This window comes from Musca vetustissima, unplaced genomic scaffold (genome assembly GCF_032173495.1).
Source record: "Musca vetustissima isolate MV318-11 ecotype Yass unplaced genomic scaffold, APGP_CSIRO_Mvet_v1 utg20277, whole genome shotgun sequence".
NCBI classification, from domain to species: Eukaryota; Metazoa; Arthropoda; class Insecta; order Diptera; family Muscidae; genus Musca; species Musca vetustissima.
Window position 1 is genome coordinate 120,698 of NW_026879575.1, and position 21,708 is coordinate 142,405.

The following is a 21,708-nucleotide window of genomic DNA, read 5'->3' on the forward strand; positions in this document are numbered from 1 at the left end:
GGTGCCCAAAACACCGAAAATTTGGAGGTACCCTTGTATGGGGCCCAACCCAAAATGTGGACCAATAGTGATTATTTTTGGTAGGGTGATTTGCTACACAATGAGAACCTGAAATATCAAATTACAGTCAATTCGTTTGAAAACCGTACCCAAAATACCCAAATGTTGGAGGTTCGGTTATGAGGGGTCTATCCCAAAAAGTGGACCCATACTAATTATTTTTGGTAGGGAGATTTGCTACCCAATGAGAATCCAAAATATAGAATTTCAGTCAATTCGATTTAAAAATGTGGCCAAAATATCAAAATTTGGGAGGTACCCTTATAAGTGACCCACTTAAGAAAGTTGACCAATATGAGAACCCAAAATACAGCCGATACTATTGGAAAAACGTTTCCAAAATACCGAAATTTGAATGGAATCATGGCATTGAATTCTATTCTGATCTCACTCACTGACCCTCCCTCGACCACTGTACACCAAATTTTTATTTATTTAAATTCCTTCATTCATGCGCATTGTCCATCCATCCGTCCATCCATCTATCTAATAAGAAAGGTGTTGCGGCCAGTCTGACATAGATAATGGGCTCGCAGAACAATTTATTAGGCGCCACCAACCAATCACCCACCCACCCATTACTTTTTTCACACATTTCCCCGTGTGTGTGTGTGTGTGCGAGTGTGGGGACGGACGCAATGTTTTCACACAGCGGGTAAACATTTGATTGAAAATTTGCTTGCGAATGGACGAAAGAAAAGCGTCAATGTGCTGCTGTTCCGCTCCGCTTTCTGCTCATCGAAGCAAAAATTGAAAAAAAAAACACAGAAACAATTTTGGAATCGCCAAATCAACTGTGAAGAAGAAGATATCAACAAAACACACACAGACACTGAGTGAGTATTGAATCAGTTGCTGCTGAGAATTTTTTTAATTTTGTTTTTTTTTGTATTTTTTTCAGCTGCAAAAAGGAAATTTTGTTCTCCCTCGCCAACTGGTAGTTGTTTAGACGCTGGCAAGCCGAACGAGTGAACGATCAAAAGAACGGTATCGTATCGTATGGATCTCCAAATATCGGTTTTTCGTTTTTTGTAATGCAAGCAGAAGAAGAAGACAATTCCGAAATAAATAAATAAACCAAATTTTACCAAGGTGTTGTCGATGTGAAATGAAAATCATTTGGAAATTTTGGGAAAAACTTATTTTTCTACTACCCCTATTGGCCAAGGGATTGCCCTTGATTCGGGCGGATAGTAGTAGTCTCGGTCATGATGAATCCTGTTGGCTAAGTTCGGAGGTGTGTAATATTCGTGCTGAGTTATATCAAAATTTGGAATCCTCTAGCAATGGCATTGCAATGGATATCGATTGTTCGGATAAAATTAATGGAAATTTGGAAAATAACGCAGACGAACTACCCGAGGAAGATGTTTCAACAAAATCAGCCGCATTTTCCGTATTGTGGCAACGTCGTCGTTTCATGGGCATACAATCTGTAATATTGGATGGCTGCCAAACACCACTGAATACACAAACGTATGGTTTGGAATTTTTACCCATCTGTGCAAATGTTACCAAAGTGGCATTACAACATTTCCATATGGACTCGTTGGGGCCACTGCGGTGTGATGCCGCATCCACACAACAACTTGAATTGGAATATTTGCATTTGCAGTACAATGAAATTGCCAGTATTGATGATGATACGTTTCAAGGTCAACGATATCCTCAATTAAGGATCCTTGAATTGAAGAGTAATTCATTAAGGGTGTTGCAGAGTAAATCTTTACAGCCGCTAAGGGCCTTAGAACATTTGACGATCATCCAAGAACCTGTACTCATTTTGAAATCTGCTGATTTATTTGAACACACCGCTGCCATCAGCATACATTTGGTGGAACTCAAACAGATGACGTCAGCAATTTTCCGCCACTTGCCCGAAACGCTGCAAACACTTTATGTTTCCGATACGGTAATTGAAAATGGTGAGGGAGGCGACGGCGGATATGTCGAATTAATCAATCCCCATGCTCTTGGCAATCTAACAATAGCTCGTTGTGCTCTGCGGGCCTTTACCCTAATCGATGACCATTCAAGCTTGGCGGTGCTTAATTTACACGGTAATGCATTGCAGGAATTTCACGCCTATGAAAATCAATTGAAAGACTTAGATTTAAGTTCGAATCGTTTGGAGTATTTTCCCCATGAATGGCTGGTGAATTTAACCACCCTCGAACGTTTGTCACTGAAATCAAATCGTATACATCGCATATCGCTTCAACAGCTAATGGTCAGCCTACCACTTGCCCACCATGTGGATTTACGTGAAAATCAGCTACAATCGCTAAACGAAGTTGATGGAGAATTTCCAACATGGCAAACGTTGCAAATGTTACGCATAAAAGCCAATCACAATCCATGGGATTGTCTATGGTTACATGATTTTGCCCATAAATATCCCGAGAAATTCCGTTTACTACAATATGATAAATTTATATCGAGAATAAATGTTAATGGACTGGAATGCGTGCCGGCAGAAAATCCCCCGAAGGCAAGCCAAGAGGCAAGAAAACCACAACAGCAACAACAACAGGAATTAGAAGAATTAACTCAAAGCACTGCTTCAACACCAACAGCCCATGCTACTCCCGCCACCCCCCAAATCCCTCTAAATAACATTTCCTCTTTTGCCGTGCTCTACACGGCCGGTGGACCCAATGGCGATCAATGGGAATTTAAACGCAATCAACGGGCCGAGGCCCTTATCATCGTTTTCATGTTACCTCTGGGTATAGCCTTCCTGTTCCTGCTGCTCTATATGTGGATCTATTGTCAGAAAATGTTCCACTTATCGTATTATAAAAATTTCTCATGTGTAAGGAATCAGGTACCCACTACCTCACAACGTTTTGATGTGGTACGACAATTGCCACCAATAACAAATGGACCAAATGCTGATCATCATATATCGCCGCCTGCAATTTGCAATGACCCCGGGGGTTATGAAGTCCCCCTGCATGGTATGTGTTCGGAATGCAACTGTAAATCATTGGCCTATGCCAATCAAGCGGATAAATGTCAAAAAACCGTGCACATAACATATGGCGATACATCACCTCAGGAGTTACCGCATCAAATCTATGAAGAGATAATAAGTGTTAGTGATAATGAAGAACAAAAACAACAACAATTAGATAACCAAAAATCACCACTACAACAACAACCTCATCATGTACACTACGATCATTTGCAATTTGAATAAACAAAAATTCTTAGTTTTTTCTTAATTTAAAATTTAGGCTTCTTCATTTGTTCACCCTCTTTTTTCCTACCAATGGCGGAATTATTTATTATTGTTTACATTTCCCAATCAGAAACAAAATATATATTGACTGATAATAAAATAAAAAAAAAAATTATGATACACCTCAATTTGGGGGTAGATAATCAACTAAAAGTATTTGCGTATAATTTTTTGATACACATCGAATAAGGAAGCCAGATTGGGGGCAAGCCTGTGCCAATTTGCAAAGGGTGTAACCAAATAATTCCAGGAATATAACAGTGATACAATGGTTACATAAAAAAAATATTTTCTTAAGGGACCCAAAACGGCAAATCGTTCTACCAAAAATAATCACTATTGGTGCACTTTATGGGATAGACCCCTCATAACCGAACCTCCAACATTTGGGTATTTTGGGCACATTTTTCAATCGAATTGGCTGTAATTTGGTATTTCGGGTTCTCATTGTGTAACAAATTTCCCTAATTGTGTAACAAATTTCCCTAATAATTAGTGTGGGCCCATTTTTGCAATGGGCCCCCATACAAGGGTACCTCCAAAATTTCGGTATTTTGGGCACATGTTTCAAACGAATTGGCTGAAATTTGGTATTTTGAGTTTTTAATGGGTGGCAAATCCTTATACCAAAAATAATCACTATTGGTGCACTTTATGGGATAGACCCCTCATAAACGAACCTTCAACATTTGGGTATTTTGGGCACATTTTTCAATCGAATTGGCTGTAATTTGGTATTTCGGGTTCTCATTGTGTAACAAATTTCCCTAATAATTAGTGTGGGCCCATTTTTGCGATGGGCCCCCATACAAGGGTACCTCCAAAATTTCGGTATTTTGGGCACATGTTTCAAACGAATTGTCTGAAATTTGGTATTTTGAGTTTTTAATGGGTGGCAAATCCTTATAACAAAAATAATCACTATTGGTCCACTTTAACCAAACCTCCCCTCATAACCGAACCTCCAACATTTGGGTATTTTGGGCACATTTTTCAATCGAATTGACTGTAATTTGGTATTTCGGGTTCTCATTGTGTAACAAATTTCACTATGAAAAATATTTAGTGTGGGTCCATTTTTGCGATGGGCCCCCATACAAGGGTACCTCCAAAATTTCGGTATTTTGGGCACATGTTTCAAACGAATTGGCTGAAATTTGGTATTTTGAGTTTTTAATGGGTGGCAAATCCTTATACCAAAAATAATCACTATTGGTCTACTTTATGGGATAGACCCCTCATAACCGAACCTTCAACATTTGGGTGTTTTGGGCACATTTTTCAATCGAATTAGCTGAAATTTGGCAGTTTTAGTTCTCATTGGGTTACTAATATCCTTACCAAAAATAAATAATATCGCTCCACTTTTTAGGGTGGACCCCTTAAAAGGGTACCTCCAAAATGTCGGCATTTTGCCACTTTTTCAATCGAATTGACTGTAATTTGATATTATGGATTCTCATTGTGTAAAAAATCACCATATCCAAAAATAATCACTATTGGTCCACATTTTGTGGTGGGCCCCCTTACAAGGGTACCTCCGAAAATACCAAATTTAGAATTGGCTGAAATTTGGTATTTTGAGTTCCCATTGGATAGCAAATCTTCCTACTAAAAATAATTAATATTGATTCACTTTTTACGATGGACCCCCATGCAAGGGTACCTCCAAAATTTCGGTATTTTGAGCACGTTTTTCAATCAAATTGGTTGTAATTTGATATTTTGAGTTCCCATTGGATAGCAAATCTCGCTACCAAAAATAATCATTATTAGTCCACTTTTTGGGATAGGCGCAATATAACGGTACCTCCGTATTTTGAGGAGCTTGGGCACATTTATCAATCGAATTGGCTGTAATTTTGTAGTATGAGTTCTCATTGGTTAGCAAATCTCAGCTATCAAAAATAATTAAAATAGGTCCACTTTTTGCAATGGACGCCCTAATAAGGGTACCACCCAAATTTCAGTATTTTTGGTACATTTTTCGATCGAATTGTTTGCAATTAGATATTTTGGCTTCTCATTGAGTAACAAACCATTGTACTAAAAATTAGCAATATTGGTGCACTTTGGGTACCCTTATATTGGACCTATCCCACCAATATAAGGGTACCCGAAATTTTTGGTATTTTGGGGATCTTGGGCACGTTTATCAATGGAATTGGCTGTAATTTGATATTTTGGGCTCTTATTGGGTAACAAATCTCGCAACTAAAAATAATCAATATTCACTGATTTTTCAGGGTAGCGCCAATAAAAAGGTACATCCAAATGTTTGGAATTTTGAAGATTTTGGGCTTGGGTTTACAATCGTATTGTGTGTAATTTGATATTTGATAATTTGGTGTTTTCGGCACATTTTCTAAATGGACCATAATATGACCCCTAGGCGTTGATTTTTTTTATCGTATCCCCTAGGCGTGGATTTAAAACAAATCAATGGCTAGGCGTGGATTTTTTTAAAATTTTTTTCAGTGACTAGTCGTTGATTTTTTAAATAATTTTTTCAATGACTAGGCGGGGATTTTTTAAAATATATATTTTTAAAGACAGACCAAATAGGCTTGGATTTTTTTAAAAATATTGTTTTAAGCCTGACCAAATAGGCATGGATTTTTTTTAAAAATATTTTTTCAAGCCTGACCAAATAGGCGTGGATTTTTTCAAAAATATTTATTCAAGCCTGACCAAATAGGCGTGGAATTTTTTAAAAATATTTTTTTAAAGGTAGCCAAATATGCGTGGATTTTTAAAAATATTTTTTTAAAGGTAGCCAAATATGCGTAGATTTTTAAAAATATTTTTTTTTTAAAGGTATCCAAATATGCGTGGATTTTTAAAAATATTTTTTTAAAGATAGCCAAATATGCGTGGATTTTTAAAAATATTTTTTAAAGGTAGCCAAATATGCGTGGATTTTTAAAAGTATTTTTTCATCGTTCCGCATTTATCGTTGGTATATTTGACCTTGTGTGATTCTGACATCATGTTAATTGTATTTATATAACGTAGTTGTGCATTAAAAAAATTGTGGTCACATAACGATATTATTACATTCAATAACAAAATTGAAATTTCATTTCCATTATTTACAATAGAATCCGTTCAGTAGCATCTTACATTTCCATTAATTTGATTCGAAAAAAATATGAATATTTTTCTTCCGCTTTGGGGCATACTGCTATTAATCACCTGCAACCGAGCTCAAAGTATTATCGCCAGAATTTCGAATTGAAAATTTGTAGTTCTCTGTAATTCGTTTATTTCTCTAGCCCGGTGTTCATATCCATCAGCCATGAATGGACCCAGTAGAGTTTGGTGCATGGACTATCGGCCTTCATGGACCTATGTTCGGCGAAACAATTCGTGTGTTTATTTTATCTATGGCGGTTGCGGTGGAAATGATAATCGTTTTGGTACAAAACGTGAATGTGAATTTTTGTGTGTGAGATAATGTACTCAAGAGAGAGAGAGAGAGAAGAAGGAAGGAAAAGAGAGATGCGACATCTAGATATTTTTTATAAAAAGTATATACATTAACACCAAATTGTTATTTAAATTATTTTTCAAGATCTCAAGACACATACAAAAGAGGAGGAGGATTTAAAAATATACATATATATTTTTTCAAGAAACCCAAACAGGCATGTATTTTTAAAATATTATTTTAAAATCCTCGATTTTTTTAAAAAATAAATTGTTTTAAAGGAGTGTATTTAAAAAAAAAATTTTTCAAGATGTAATTTTTTTTAAAAAGCGAAGTTCTTCTATAGCAGTCTCATTTGCGCCCATGCTCCAACCGAAGATAAAGATGAACAGACCAAAGACATTTTTACGAGCGCTTAGAAACTGCATATGACCGGTGCCCTGGCCATGACACTAAAATTCTGCTAGGAAATTTTAATGCAAAAATCGGAAGGGAAAATGAAGAAACATCAGACAACGGCATGAGATTGATTGACTTCGCCGACAACTAAAAACATGGTAGTTAGCAGCACCAGATTCATGCATCTCGATATACACAAGGCCACTTGGATTTCTCCCGATCGAACAACGAGAAATCAAATCGTTCATATTGTGATAGACGGAAGGCATTCATCCAGTGTTTTAGACATCCCAACGATCCGGGGAGCGAATATCGATTCGGATCATTACCTTGTGGCAACCAAGGTACGCACCCGTCTTAATATTGCAGCAAAGGTGCGATCTAATGTAACACGGAAAATTTGACGTCGAAAAGCTGCAAACACAACAGATAGCAGAAGCCTACTCCGCTCAACTTACTCAACAGCTTGACGAAAGCACCCCTTGTCCCGATAATAATATAGAAGCACAGTGGCAGAGAATTGCCCACTCCCTACAAACTGTAGCAAAAGCAACACTTGGGTACCAAAGACCACCATCAAGAAATCCGATATGAAAAACGCAGCGTATAGGGCAACCCTGCGGGCAGTAGCAACACGTAATGCGATGGAGAACTATCGATTTTGCGTGAGCAAATCGACATATACAGGAGTCAGAATGAAGTCCGAACATTCTACCAACGGGTAAAACACCAAACCGAAGGTTTTGGTTCAGGCACATCCTCCTGTAGAGATGAAGAAGGAAACCTGGTGACAGATACAGACAGCGTGCTGAGGATCTGGAAGGAGCATTTTGAAAAGCTTCTGATATCAAATAGTAGCGGTGAAGAAGATACCTCAGAACTAATAATAGATGACGGTATAGAGTGTATACCACATAGCCAAGATGTGGTCAGAATAGCAACCAATCGGCTGAAGAATAATAAAGCAGGAGCATGCACCAGCTGATTAGTACAATTTGGCTAGAAGAATGCATGCCCAATGATTGGAACCTCAGCATCCTGTGTCCCGTGCTCAAAAAAGGAGACAGGACGATATGTGCCAACTATAGATGAATTAGCCTTCTTCCCATCGCATATAAAGTGCTATCCAGTGTGCTGTGTGAACGATTGAAGCCAATGGTCAATGACATTTTTGGACCATACCAAAAAAAAAAAACCCACGAAAAACACATCGACACATTCAACACAGGCTACCTCCCGCCAGACCAAACTCACATTCTACAAGACGCTGATACTACCCGTGCTGTTATATGGGTCTGAAGCATGGGTACTTGCGCCAGAAGATGAGGCAGCTCTTGTAGTGTTTGAAAAAAAATTCTCCGAAAGATCTTGTTTAAATTTATTTCGTACCAACCTTATAAATTATTTGTAGTTAATTTTTTGATTATCTTGATTTGATATCCTACGTCAAAAGTGAATTTTGTAAAAATTTGTTGTAAATTTTAGATTTTGTAAAAAATTCAATTATTGATTCATCCACCATGGACCACGTGGAATCGAAGAGTCAAAATTTTAAATTTTGTAATGATATGAGCGACATAAAGGAGGATTTGAATCTCTCACAGATGGACGGGACATCAAATTGTTATGTCATCACCAGTAGATCGGCCGGAGATAATTCTTTGGGCTTCAATAAGGGGTTGCAGATCTTCAAAAATTCGAGCAATAATAAAATATTAGGCAAAGATAATTTCCAGAAGGAAATTCCAGTTATGGAATATTATAGAGGAGAGGAAGAAGAAGCGGAAGGGGAACGAGAAGATGAAGGAAGAGAACCATTACCAATGGGGTCGGAAACAATTTTAAAAAATTTTCTTCCCGACGAAAGTGATGCTGAAGACGATGAGGATGATATCATTGATTTCAATTTAGAAGGTTATGATTTGAATAAACGACATCGAAGGAGCGATGAATTACATTCGGAACTTATAAAATACCAAGAAGAACTGAGGCAATATAAAGATACCACCCAAGAGCTGGAAAATAAATACAAGAAAATCAACACCGAACTGTGTGAAATGCAGGAGAAACATCAACGATTTATGAAAGAGCACGAAAGGCATGGGGTGAGTCCAAGTCTCCGGGATGATGAGACATATTCGGATAACACCAGCACCGGCACCACCACAACCGATTCGGATATTTCACTGCAACGGAAATCAACACAAATATTTCATCGAGGTAGTAGTTTTATGCAGGTTGTTCCCCAGGAAAGATATTTGGTAGGTGATGTGGACTCGTATAATTGGGACCGAGATAAAGAAAACCGGCCACCTTTAAAAAGTCCCTATCAAAACAGAAGAGATGATAGGATTTCTAAAGCAAAATCGTATTTGACTCCAGCCGCACCCCCTAAAATGTCTTCAGCTTCTATAGCTCCTCCCGTGGCGCTACTCCAAAACACCATTAACAGCCTACAAAGCGAACAACAACAATTCCGCTCCATCATTGAACAACAACAAAATTGCCTTCAAGACTATCACAGCCGTTGTGTTCGCGCCCAACGCGTCATGAAAACCCAACAACGGGAAATTGAAAAACTCAATACAAATAATCATCATTTGGAATCGGAAATAACGCATGGCTTCGAACAGCTGCGGCACAAAATCGAAGCCAAACTTCGAGACCTCTCACAATTACCGCAACTAATGAAGGAAGAAAAGTCGAAAAACGATCGCATCTCTCGTGAAAATCGGATACTTAACGACCGAATACGTTCAATACAGATCGAAGCGACTCAGATGAAAAAGAAAATCGACGAAATCTCGAAGCGGAAACTAGCCACAATGGCTCGGCTCAAAACCGCGGAAAGAGATTTGAAAATATTTCGTAATTACAACACAGCGCTGAAACACGAGAAGCGGAAGCTGAACGAAGAACTCTCGAAGCTGCGCGATCAAATGCATACCTTGGAAAATTCCAATAAGCGTTCGATCACACGTCAGCGGGAGCAGAGTGAAAAGCTGAAACGGGATCTACAGAAACGAATTTTCGAATTGGAATTGAAACTGAGTCGCAGTCAAACTTCGGCCAATAGTTTGGTGCAGGAACGAGATGCTCTCATTGCGGAGTTACAAACTCAACTCAACAATTTGGTGCACAATTTTGAAATTTCCCAAAAGCACATTCGGATACTGAGAAGGCATATTTACAATATGTCCGCGGGTGGTGGTAGTAATTCTCGGGATGCAATCGCGCGGAATCGTATTCTCGTTGAAACGTCTTGATTTTAATGAAACAAAATATTTGTTGTTGTTTTTTGTTTTTGAAAAAAGTATTTTTTATTAAATAACATTTTTCAAAAAAAAAAAATTAATTTTTTTTTTGAAAATTTATTTAATAAAAATTCACTTTTTTGTTGTGTGTTGAAAGCCAATTTATTTTTATTAAAAATAATTCAAATTAAAATAAATTACCATTTCTAAAATGTTTGCAGTTAGGTAATTTATATTAAAAATTATTTTTACTTACTTACTTAGCTGGCTTGTGACAGAACTTTCGTTCCATAAGCCGAGCTTAGAAAAGATTTCCAGGCGCGTCGGTTTTTTGCGCATTTTTTCCAATTTGAAAGACCATTTTCGGCAATGTTGTCTTCGACTTGATCTTTCCATCGTATTCGTGGCCTTCCCCTTCTACGTGAATCAACAGCTGGTTCGCTTTTATATGTCTTTTGGGCTGGGGCATCTTCATCCATTCTCACAACATGACCTAGCCAACGTAGTCGCACCTGCAGCCCAATACGTCTAACAATGTCGATATCCGAGAATAGCTGGTACAACTCATGGTTCATTCGACGCCGATATTCACAGTCGACGCAGATCTCTAGAGGGAGTCTTTTGCAATGGCGAGCTCTAGAGGGAGTCTTTGTAAACGAGCTTTAATGGGAGACTTTATAGAGGAGCTCTAGAGAGCTCCCTCTAAAGGGAGTCCTTTTCATAGATGAGTTCTAGAGGGAGTCTTTTTCATAGCCGACCTCTAGAGGGAGTCTTTATAGAGGAGCTCTAGAGGGAGTTTTTATAGGCGGCCTCTACAGGAAGTCTTTTCCACATCGTTGTCGGATGATTCTTCATTAGGGCTGAATTTTCCGACGGTGGGGCCAAGGAGGCAGTCTTTATAGAGGAGCTCTAGAGGGAGTTTTTATAGACGATCTCTCGATGAAGTCTTTTCCACATCGTTGTCTGAAGTTTCTTCATCGAGTCAGAAATTTTCCGACGGTGGGGCCAAAGATATTTTCCCTTCCGATTTTTGCATTAAAATCTTCTACCAAAAATTTTAACGTCATGGCCAGGGCAACGGTCATATGCTGTTTCTAGGCGCTCGTAAAATATGTCTTTGGTCTGTTCATCTTTGTCTTCAGTGCGCAAACAAGACTGATGTAGAAGAACTTCGCTTTTATGCGGATTATAGCAATTCGCTCATCTACTGGAGGAGTGAATCTGGAGACGAGGTCTTTTATTCTCCTGTTAACCATAAATCCGCAGCCAAATTCAGGTCTCGTTTCATGGCAGCTATAATACAGGGCGTAATCATCTGATTTACTTACGCCAGTCCCTTTCCATCGCATTTCCTTTAAGGCAATAATATCGGCTTGGTACTTGAGTACATCCGCCAAGGCGAAAACTGCACCTGTTCTCTACAAATGTGCGCTCATTCCAAGTGCAGATTCGCAGATCGTGGTCCTTTATACGTTTGCGGGGGCCGTCAACATTAGGTGGGTTTGGGGTTTTTTTTTTTGCTTTTTCATAGTAGGAGGAGTTTTCCGAGTGTGGGCAACTAACCCAACGCCACCTCAACCCATTTTTTTATGGATGAACTCGCGGCACATATTAGCTCACTATTTCAATGGATGATGAAAATAGTTATCCCAGGTGACACCGCGGGGAGGTCAGTGTCCATAATTGAGATGAAAAAGGGACCAAGATAAGCCTGGACTTCGGTATGGTAAAGCCAATCATAGCCGTTGCTTGGTATCTATCATCCCCTACGTCACCCAACATCCACGCCTATTAAACAAAAAATTAACGCCTATATCCCATAACAAATCCGCGCCAATTTAAAAAATAGTTTTTATTTTTTTTCGTTTTTGTAAAATTTAACAAAAATATTTTTTTTAATATATTTTATGAAGAATATTTTTCTACTTGTTTTTTTCAACAAGTATTTTTTCCATTACAACCTGAGAAATTTAAGTCAAATTTTTGATAAAAAAGTTGCAAATTCCTAGCATTTTATGAAGAAAAGTTTGAAAAAAAAATCCAAATTTTTTAGTAATTTTTTAAAAATTTTAAATTAAAAAAACCGAAAGAAAATGGCCAGCGAAGAAGATCAAATGGCAAACGATGCAACAATTGCGAATACAGACGATGAAAATCAAATCGAAACATTTGAAAATGGCCCAGAAGAGCAATACACCCTAGAAGATGACGATTCTGAACCAGATGAACCTTTAATGGGTTCATCTGCGGATGATCCGGAAAGGGCACGAAATTACAAGGAATACAAGCGACTGCAAAAAGAGATTCACTGTCAGAATGTCACAATCGAAGATATTAAAAATGAGATACGAAAATTACAATGCAAAAAATCGATGACGAAGACGGAGAGTCGCCTCTCCCCGGAGGAGAAGAAACAATTGTGCGCTCTTAAAGAGTGCATGGAGAGGGAAACCCTTAAGTTGCGTGACCTAACAAACAGGGCAATGCATTTACAAAATTATGGCTCCCATCGACATTATCGGGAAATTGAATTGGTGACGACATTCGATGAGGAACCCATGTTGTCCATGCCAATGCATTGCTGTGATGCAATGCAGGAGGAGTCACGCCCACAAACATGCAGTGTTAAACGTGAGCCACCAGTATGCCGGCGTTGGCGTGCTTCGGGGGGTGATACAACAACAAGTGAAAAATCCTGTTCATATGAAGATGATGCGGATCGTTGTGAATCCGAAGATCAAAAGCTGATGAATGAAATTCTAGCCACCCTACAGAGTTACAACAGTTGTTCGAATGCAAAACCTAAACATAAACCACCGTGTAAAACAAAATCGAATCTCAAGGATACAAATGATATGGATGTTCTGAAAGAGAAATTGAAAACCATGCAGGCAACAATGGATAGCCTAAAGGAGGAAATTTGCCAACATCGTAACGGGAATAAATCATCGAAGAAGGGATGCTGTACAAAAACACCATGTCAATCGCCAAGAAGTCAAAATTTCGACAACCTCAAGGATAGGTATGCCTATCTGCTGCAGGAGTTTGGTAAAAAGGAAAAGGAATTGAACGAGTTGACAAAGAGGTAAATTTTGCGATTTGTTCCTTTTAATATTTTGCAAAAAAAAAATCTTTAAAAAATCCACGCCTTAAAAAACTTTTTTTTTAATATTTAAAAAAAAAAAAAAAAAAAACGCCCTGAAATTTTTTAATCCACGCCTTAAAATTTGTTTTTTAATCCACGCTTTAAATTTTTTTAATCCACGCCCTTAAAAATATTTTTTTAATCCACGCCCTTAAAAATATTTTTTTAAATCCACGCCCTTAAAAATATTTTTTTTAAATCCACGCCCTTAAAAAATATTTTTTAAAAAATCCACGCCTTTAAAAATATTTTTAAAAAAAATCCACGCCTCGAAAAAATATTTTTTAAAAAAAATCCACGCTTCGAAAAAATATTTTTTAAAAAATCCACGAATTGAAAAAAAAAATTTAAAAAAAAATCCACGCCTTAAAAATATTAAAAAAATCTTTTAAAAAAATCCATTCCTAAGGCTCTTTTAGTCCTTCAAAAAATCCACGCCTAAGGCTATTTTAGTCCTTCAAAAAATCTTTAAAAAATCCACGCCTAAGGCTCTTTTAGTCCTTCAAAAAATCTTCTTTCTCACGCCTAGTCCTCAAAAAATCTTTAAAAAAAAATCTTCTTTAAAAAAATCCACTAAGGCTCTAAGGCTTCAAAAAATCTTCTTTAAAAATTCACGCCTAAGGCTCTTTTAGTCCTTCAAAAAATCTTTAAAAAATCCACGCCTAAGGCTATTTTAGTCCTTCAAAAAATCTTTAAAAAATCCACGCCTAAGGCTCTTTTAGTCCTTCAAAAAATCTTCTTTAAAAAATCCACGCCTAAGGCTCTTTTAGTCCTTCAAAAATCTTCTTTAAAAAATCCACGCCTAAGGCTCTTTTAGTCCTTCAAAAAATCTTCTTTAAAAAATCCACGCCTAAGGCTCTTTTAGTCCTTCAAAAAATCTTCTTTAAAAAAAAATCTGTCTGCTTTTAATTTCAATCCAGAGTCAAAAATTCCTGTGGCTCCGCAGGTGAAAATGCCGATTCATCGGAAATTCATTTGTTAACCAAACGCATTAACGACTTGAAGGAAGAACAAATCGAATTCAAATGTCTAATGAAGGAACAATCCGTGCAATTAGATGATTATCGCAATAAATATTTGAAGGCCCAGCAGAAGGTCGAAGAGCAGGGGGCACTGATAGAAAAACTCAATATGAACAATAAGCGTATTGAAAAACAAATCAATTTAGAAATTAAGGATATACGCTGTAAATTTCAAGAGAAATTGAATGAGTTGGTGAAATTTCCAAAACTGCTGGAAAATGAACAGATCAAAGTGGCAAAGCTGTGCAAAGAAAAGGAGGAGTTGGAAAGTAAACTGTTAATTGTGTGCAAGGAGTTAAAGGCACACAAGAATAAATCTCATACCTCTGGTACTGGACCAGTTGAAGATTGCCGACCCCAGTTAGAAAAATGTCAACAGGAATTGGAAAAATCAAAAAAATCTCTCGAAGAAATTCAACGTCAACGCGATCTCTTCTGTGAGAGATTGAATGTTGCCCAGGAAGATTTAAATTGTTTGCGTACAGAATCGGCTAAAATTATAGCACGTATGACGGAACGTTTTGAATTGATAAAACAACAGCAACAACATCACATCGATTGTGTGGAAAAACAATTGGCCCAATGTCGAGCCAAGGCTAGCATATCCGTTAACGATCGTGAATGTGTTATACGTGAAATGCAGGGCCAACTGAATAGTTTATCGTATAGTTTTGATGCAGCCCAAAAACAAATTAAAACTCTACGTAACCACATTGCCTATATGTCCAATGAAAATTGCTTTCCCACAAAATGTTAAACGCACACACATAAATTCTTTAAATTAAATACACATTTATTGATTGGCCAAATGGAAATAATAATAATATTGCATTTTCTCTAGCATCCCTTTATATAAATTAAGAAGTTAATTCGTTTTTGTTTTTAAATCTATAAATATCCGCCGGCCATTTTTGTCTTTCTCTTTACTTAATAAAGCTACCAAACTAAAACCGACAAATTGTATACATTTCTATGACAAATGAAAAAATGATTGAAGAATAAAATTGGCTTTTGAAAGTAAATTTCTGTTTCTGATTTCTCCTAAATTAAAGGGATTTGACAGCCAAACGTTTCATTTTGGGGGCCTTCTTTTTGGCTTGACGTTTTTGTTCCTTGGCTTCCCAGCGGCGTTGCTTTTCGGGATCATCCTCGGCCATGATGCGTTCCTTTTCGGCCTTGCGTTTATCTTCACGACGCTGGGCGGCTGCCTCGGCACGGGCAGCATGGGTGCTCTTTAGGAATTCTTCCTCAACACGGCTGCGATTCTTTTCGGCTTTTTGTTGACCCTAAAAAGAGAAGAATTAATATTTTTTTAATTTAAATTTCATTGTGTCTTATTACCTCCTTCGATAAGCGATAACCCTTCAAACGTTCCATTAAATAAAATATGAGTATCAACAGTGGTTTAACAGCCTCCATATCACCATTTTTGGGTAAATTAAATCCAGCCATAAGTACTGGTTTGGTTTCGGGTTGTTTCAAATTATTGGCATCTTCGACTTGTACGGGACCACTATATTGATCCGAGATATGAATATAATCTATATATTGTTGGTATCTACTGAGGGCCGTGATAATACGGTTCTCCAATATGGCAGATGTGGCTTCGGGAATTTCCGATAATACACTAAAACCAGCTGGGACATTATAACGTGTCTCTGGTTTACTGACTAGAGTACAATATTTGCTCTGCAATAGAAAAAAAATATTTTAAAAAGTCTCTATAATTTGTAATTTTTGTGTGCCTTACCAAATCGGCATATTCTTTAAAGGCCTTAGTTATCGTTTTCTTTGTACCCACACAGAATACAAATGGGTCCATGACACCACGTGTCAAATCAACTTTAATATGGACTTGATCTTGTTGAGGGCGCATTAGTCCCGCCACAAGCGACACCAAATCTTGCCGCTTGATCATTTTCAGTTCGACCAACATGCCTTCGCAGCAGGTGCGACCAGAACACCACAAAGTGTAGAGACTTTCACTCTCTTTCATGAGACCAGGATTTTCATTTTCCACCTTGCCATCATCACCGACCAGCACGAAATTATCGTCCAGCAGGCCTTTGTGGGTGTTCAACCACAAATGGGCCAATTTGGCATTCTTGGCTTTGCCAGCAAAGAAATTGGTGAAATAGACCATGAGACCGGCCAGCATTAACATTTCCATCCAATAGGAATCCCAATGGGTTCTAGGGGGGAAATAAAAAACAAATTAAAAATCTCAAATTTTTTAAACAAATCACAAATCTCACCTGAAATGCATGGGTATCTTGGCCACTGTCAATTTGGGCTCAGCTGGTTTTTTGCCCACTTCCTCTTTTATCTCACCCGCATCGAAACCCTCAAACTCTTCATCATCTTTGAAGAATTCATCTTCATCCTCCACAATGCCATCTTCTTCATCGTCCTGCATTTGTGGTGTTGCCTTGGCAACAACGGGTTCCTTTTCTTTCGTTGGCAAATCTTTAGATGCAGCAGCAGCAGGAGCTCCTGCCCCGGTCACTGGTACCTCTACAAAATCATCATCACTATCGAAATCTTCAAATTCTGCAAAGTCATTGTCCTCAAATGAGGCAGCACCCGCAGCGAAATTAAATGCTGCTAAAGCACAACATAAAATTAATGCAATTTGCATTAATTTCATTTTAATGAATACGTTTTTTCTTCCTTTCAACAAAAAAATTAGACTACTTTCTTAATTTTCTAACAACATAACCTCAATTTGTATGTTGTTGTTTTTTGGATTTAGGTCAAATTGCTTATGGATTTAGTCACGACGTTTTTTCGGTTTTTTGTAATGTTACCCTTATGGTAACACACAGATTTATCTTATCACTAATTAACGATCTTCCCGCGTTGGTTTTTATCAAAGTTTTAAGCAACCGAAACGAGCACGTCACACATTTTTAATTAAATAAAAATGAATGAAAACTATTACACTTTTCTTCTCATCGGGGTAGTTGCATAGAGTTGCCGACGTGCATTGTTTTGCCACACACAATGACATATGTCATGAGAGTAGAGAGAGAAGCTGTCTGACAGCTAGCTGCATTACAGTTATTGCAGTAACGTAACGTATAGGAAAGAAAACAGAAATAATTTGTTTTTTAGATTATTATAAATAAATATAGAATAAAATAATTAATATAATATTTTGTGATTATTTTATGAGACAAGATTGTAGTCTTAACGTAACGCACAGAACGAGGCTGTCTGACAGCTATCTGCATTGTAGTTATTGCAGCAACGTAACGTAACGCAGAAAAATAAAGTTTAAATATAAAATATAGAATAATAATTTTGTGATTATTTTAATTAAATATTAATATAAATTAAAAATAAACACATAAGAGTAAGATTGTAGCCAACGTAAGGTACAGAAAAGAAGGGGCTTAAATGCACTTTACGGCACATCACAGAAAATTTGAAGTTAAAAAAATATAAAAAACATGGTCAATGGTGAATTTGCCAGGCCTGAAGATACATTGGTATGGTCCAATAATGTCATTGACTTCAGTCGTTCACACAGCACGCACAATGGGAAAGAGACTTAAGGGGGAACACATAAGAGGACTTTCAGGCTTGGCATGTTACGTTGGCTTCCTTTATTGTAAAAGAACCTCCTTTATTCTTTTACAATAAAGTCGTCCAAATTCAAATCTGATATTCCTTTATATATTGACAATATGCACAAAGCCAAATTAACAGGACAAGCCTGAATAGTCGTATGTGTTTACACTTTTATTCCTCTATAGTTGGCACATATCGTCTTGTCTCCTTTTTTGGTTACGGGACACAGTATGCTGAGGTCCCAATCATTGGGCATGCATTCATCTAGCCAAATTGTACTTATCAGCTGGTGTATGCTCCTGACCAGCATCTGACCACCAGTCTTGAATAGTTCGGCTGTAACCCATCGGCACCTGCTGTTTTATTATTCTTCAGCCGATTGATTGCTATTCTGACTTCATCTTGGCTAGGTGGTATACACTCTATGCCGTCATATATTATTGGTTCTGAGGTATCCTCTTCACCGCTACTATTTGATACCAGAAGTTTTTCAAAATGCCCCTTACAGATCCTCAGCACAATATCTGTATCTGTCACCAGGTTTCCTTATTTATCTCAACAGGAGGATGTGCCTGTACCAATGGCTTCGGTTTGGCAGCCGAAAATATAGGGCGTAGTCATCTGATTTACTTACGCCAGTCCCTTTCCATCGCATTTCCTGTAAGGCAATAATATCGGCTTTGTACTTCTTGAGTACATCCTCAACCCATTTATTTATAGTTCTTATGGGTGAACTCGCGGCACATATTAACTCATTATTTCATCGGGTGATGAAAATAGCTACCCCAGGTGGTACCGCGAGGAAGTCAGTGACCACAATTGAGATGAAAGAGGGACCAAGATGAGCCTGGAATTCGCCATATTAAAGCCAATCGGAGCCGTTGCTTGGTATCTATCATCCCCTACGCTCTTTGTAAGGCATAACTATTATTAAATAAATGGATTCCCAAAGATAAGAGTTATGTTGATTTCTTTTTATTAGTTTCTTTTGTTGTTTTTGTCTTTTCTTTCTTTTTTCTACTTAGATTCTTTATAATTTCTTTTAGTTAGTTTTCTGTAGCATTTAGTTTTTTTTTTCTTAATTTTCTTTTGCTGTTGCATTTAATTTGCATTGCATGGAGATTGTTGTTGTTATTATAATTAATTTTTATAAATTTGAAAATTATTTTTTTAAAAATTAAATTTTTTGAAATGTACAAATAATTATTGTACAATTAAGTGTCAGTTTGTATATATGTATGTGTATTTGTTAATAGTAGTTGATAACTGCATTTATCCAGAGAGAGAGAGAGCCAGAGAGTGCAATAACTGCATCAGGCAAACTCCCGCATGCGTGCTCTCCTTGACAGTTATTTCTGTGCCAAAGAGGCCAAAACAACTGCTTCTGCCCAACCCTGATGTAGATTGTTTGTTGTATAAGAGAGTTTGTGTGTATGTGTTTTGTTTGGCTTGGAACTAATATGTGTTTCATCCTGCTGTTTTAATTGTTTTGTGTTGTAGTTGTTGTTTTTTGGTGTTTTTACATAGTTTTTTTTTTTCTTGTATAGCTAGGCCATTTTGCTATTGATAGTTTTATGATTATTATTATTTGTTAAAAGTAGTTTTGCTATAAAAAATTGGCTTAATTTTTAATTAATTAATTGTTTATTTAGCATCTACTTCTGTGTTTTTTTAGATGAAAAAATATAAGAGAATTAAAACTATTTATAGGCTTATTTGGATATATATATTTTTTAATTCGAATTTAATACTAATTGTATATTGGTGTTTTACTTTTTGGATTTGGGAGGGATTGGGGGTAGTTATGGATAGCTACATATATAGTTAACTACATACATACATGCCACAGTTGTGGCTTGTGTTTTATTGCCTGCCAAGAATGGCCTATGAGGACCCTATATAGATTAAAAAAAATATTGAATAATAATTTTAATAGATTTTGTGCCAGATAGAGGCAGCCATAACAAAAAAAAGGATCTTTAAAAAATTTGGGCAAAATAAATTTGAGTTGAATTAAAAAAATTGAGTTTTTTCAAAACCTCCGTTCTCTGTCTCATTTTACCCTCGGCCTTTGGTGGTTATGAGGCCATATACTCTTTGCTACGAAATAATGAGTCAACATTGAGAGCGCTAACAGCCATCTTTGAACAAATTGAGAAGGAGTCTGGCAGTAAACGGCGAGAAGACCAAACTGATGGTATCAACGCGCCAGTAGACGTCCAGTAGAGTCGGACCAACTGTGGAACTTGACAACTACAGCTTCAAGGTAGTTAAAGATTTTATATAACTTGGTACCGCCGTAAACAAAACGAATGACATCAGTTTTGAAATTCGGAGAAGGATAGTGATGGCCAACAGATGCTACTATGGTCTGAGCAAACAACTCAAAAGCAAGGCCACCTCCCGCCAGACCAAACCCACTCTCTACAAGACGCTGATACTACCCGTGCTGTTATATGGATCTGAAGCATGGGTACATGCGCAAGTAGATGAGGCAGCTATTGGAGTGTTTGAGAGAAAAATTCTCCGAAAGATCTATGGGGCGATATGCGTTGATGGTGAATATCGCCGTCGAATGAAGCATGAGTTGTACCAGCTATTCTCGGACATCGACGTATTGAGCTTCAGGGACTACGTTGGCTAGGTCATGTTATGATATGCCCCACCAGCAGCGAATTTATTATCCAATTTCAATTAAACTTTGAACATAGTAATATTTTTACCAAATCTAGTTCGAAAATGGGACCCATCGATATACTCCTTCTGGTACCTCGCCCACACTGTTGGTGAACAATACCTAATGCGGATCAAGGGTGAGCTGTTTCATGGGATGGGGAAACTACAATTTCGCCTCCCGCCAGGTAAAACTGCATCATTGTAAAGCAACAGCTGCTGAAGTGCTCCTCACCATTTTCTCCTCATCCACGGACCATATCTCTACAAAGATAATGTGACTTACTTGAGCGACAAAAACTACTTGGTTTTTACCGCCTCCATAGGAGAGAAGATACGAATCTGTATCTGTAGCTAGAAACAAAATAAATCTAAGGATTCTTTCGAATTTCAGCCAGACTAGATAGGGATAGATGTCGTCTATCCCCCGTATGAGGCTCCTAACCCAGCCGGACCGGATGTACACAACCTTATGGAGGCTATGGAGCAGGATTGGTGACCTAGTCATTGGATGTGATATCAATGCTCATCACTTCACTTTGTGGTAGCAGTGACACCAATCCAATAGCTGAGTCCATATTTGATTTTATACTTAGATATAATCTTAGAATATGCAATAGGGCCAACAAAGCAAAGTTCGTAAATAGAGTGAGAGTCATTGAAAGTGTCAAAAATACTCCTTCTCTTACCATAGGATGATACTTTTTCAGATGCCTACCTCCAGAGGAAAGCAGAAACCTTATAAAAGGAACCATCGGAAGACAAACTAGATAAGTTCAAAGCTAAAAAAGCTTCCACAACCGTTTGGCGCATAGACCTCGTAACGATTGAGGACGTTGAGAAAACTCTCAACCATATCACAAGGACTTTTCTGAGAAGCTATAAGGCTCCTTGTTCTTTTGACATAC

At 37.5% G+C, this 21,708-nt stretch overlaps 4 protein-coding genes across 4 annotated transcripts; 3 read left to right on the forward strand and 1 right to left on the reverse strand.

The window, feature by feature from the left end:
• The first annotated feature begins 1,168 nt into the window (after positions 1-1,168).
• LOC133324520 (uncharacterized) lies at positions 1,169-3,262 on the forward strand. Its single transcript, XM_061533356.1, has one exon. The coding sequence runs from the start codon at positions 1,169-1,171 to the stop codon at positions 3,260-3,262; it is 2,094 nt and encodes a 697-aa protein (XP_061389340.1).
• Positions 3,263-8,701: 5,439 nt separating this feature from the next.
• On the forward strand, positions 8,702-10,399 carry LOC133324521 (coiled-coil domain-containing protein 158). Its single transcript, XM_061533357.1, has one exon. The coding sequence runs from the start codon at positions 8,702-8,704 to the stop codon at positions 10,397-10,399; it is 1,698 nt and encodes a 565-aa protein (XP_061389341.1).
• Positions 10,400-12,480: 2,081 nt separating this feature from the next.
• On the forward strand, positions 12,481-15,312 carry LOC133324522 (227 kDa spindle- and centromere-associated protein). The gene is made up of 2 exons (XM_061533358.1): positions 12,481-13,472; positions 14,453-15,312. The coding sequence occupies exons 1-2, from the start codon at positions 12,481-12,483 to the stop codon at positions 15,309-15,311; spliced, it is 1,851 nt and encodes a 616-aa protein (XP_061389342.1). The 3' UTR covers position 15,312.
• Positions 15,313-15,600: 288 nt separating this feature from the next.
• Positions 15,601-17,198, reverse strand: LOC133324510 (PAT complex subunit CCDC47). The gene is made up of 4 exons (XM_061533344.1): positions 16,810-17,198; positions 16,305-16,746; positions 15,896-16,243; positions 15,601-15,840 (listed from the first exon to the last, which is right to left on the reverse strand). Exons 1-4 carry the CDS (start codon positions 17,190-17,192, stop codon positions 15,601-15,603), a joined length of 1,413 nt encoding a protein of 470 aa, XP_061389328.1. The 5' UTR covers positions 17,193-17,198.
• Between the last annotated feature and the right edge of the window lie 4,510 nt (positions 17,199-21,708).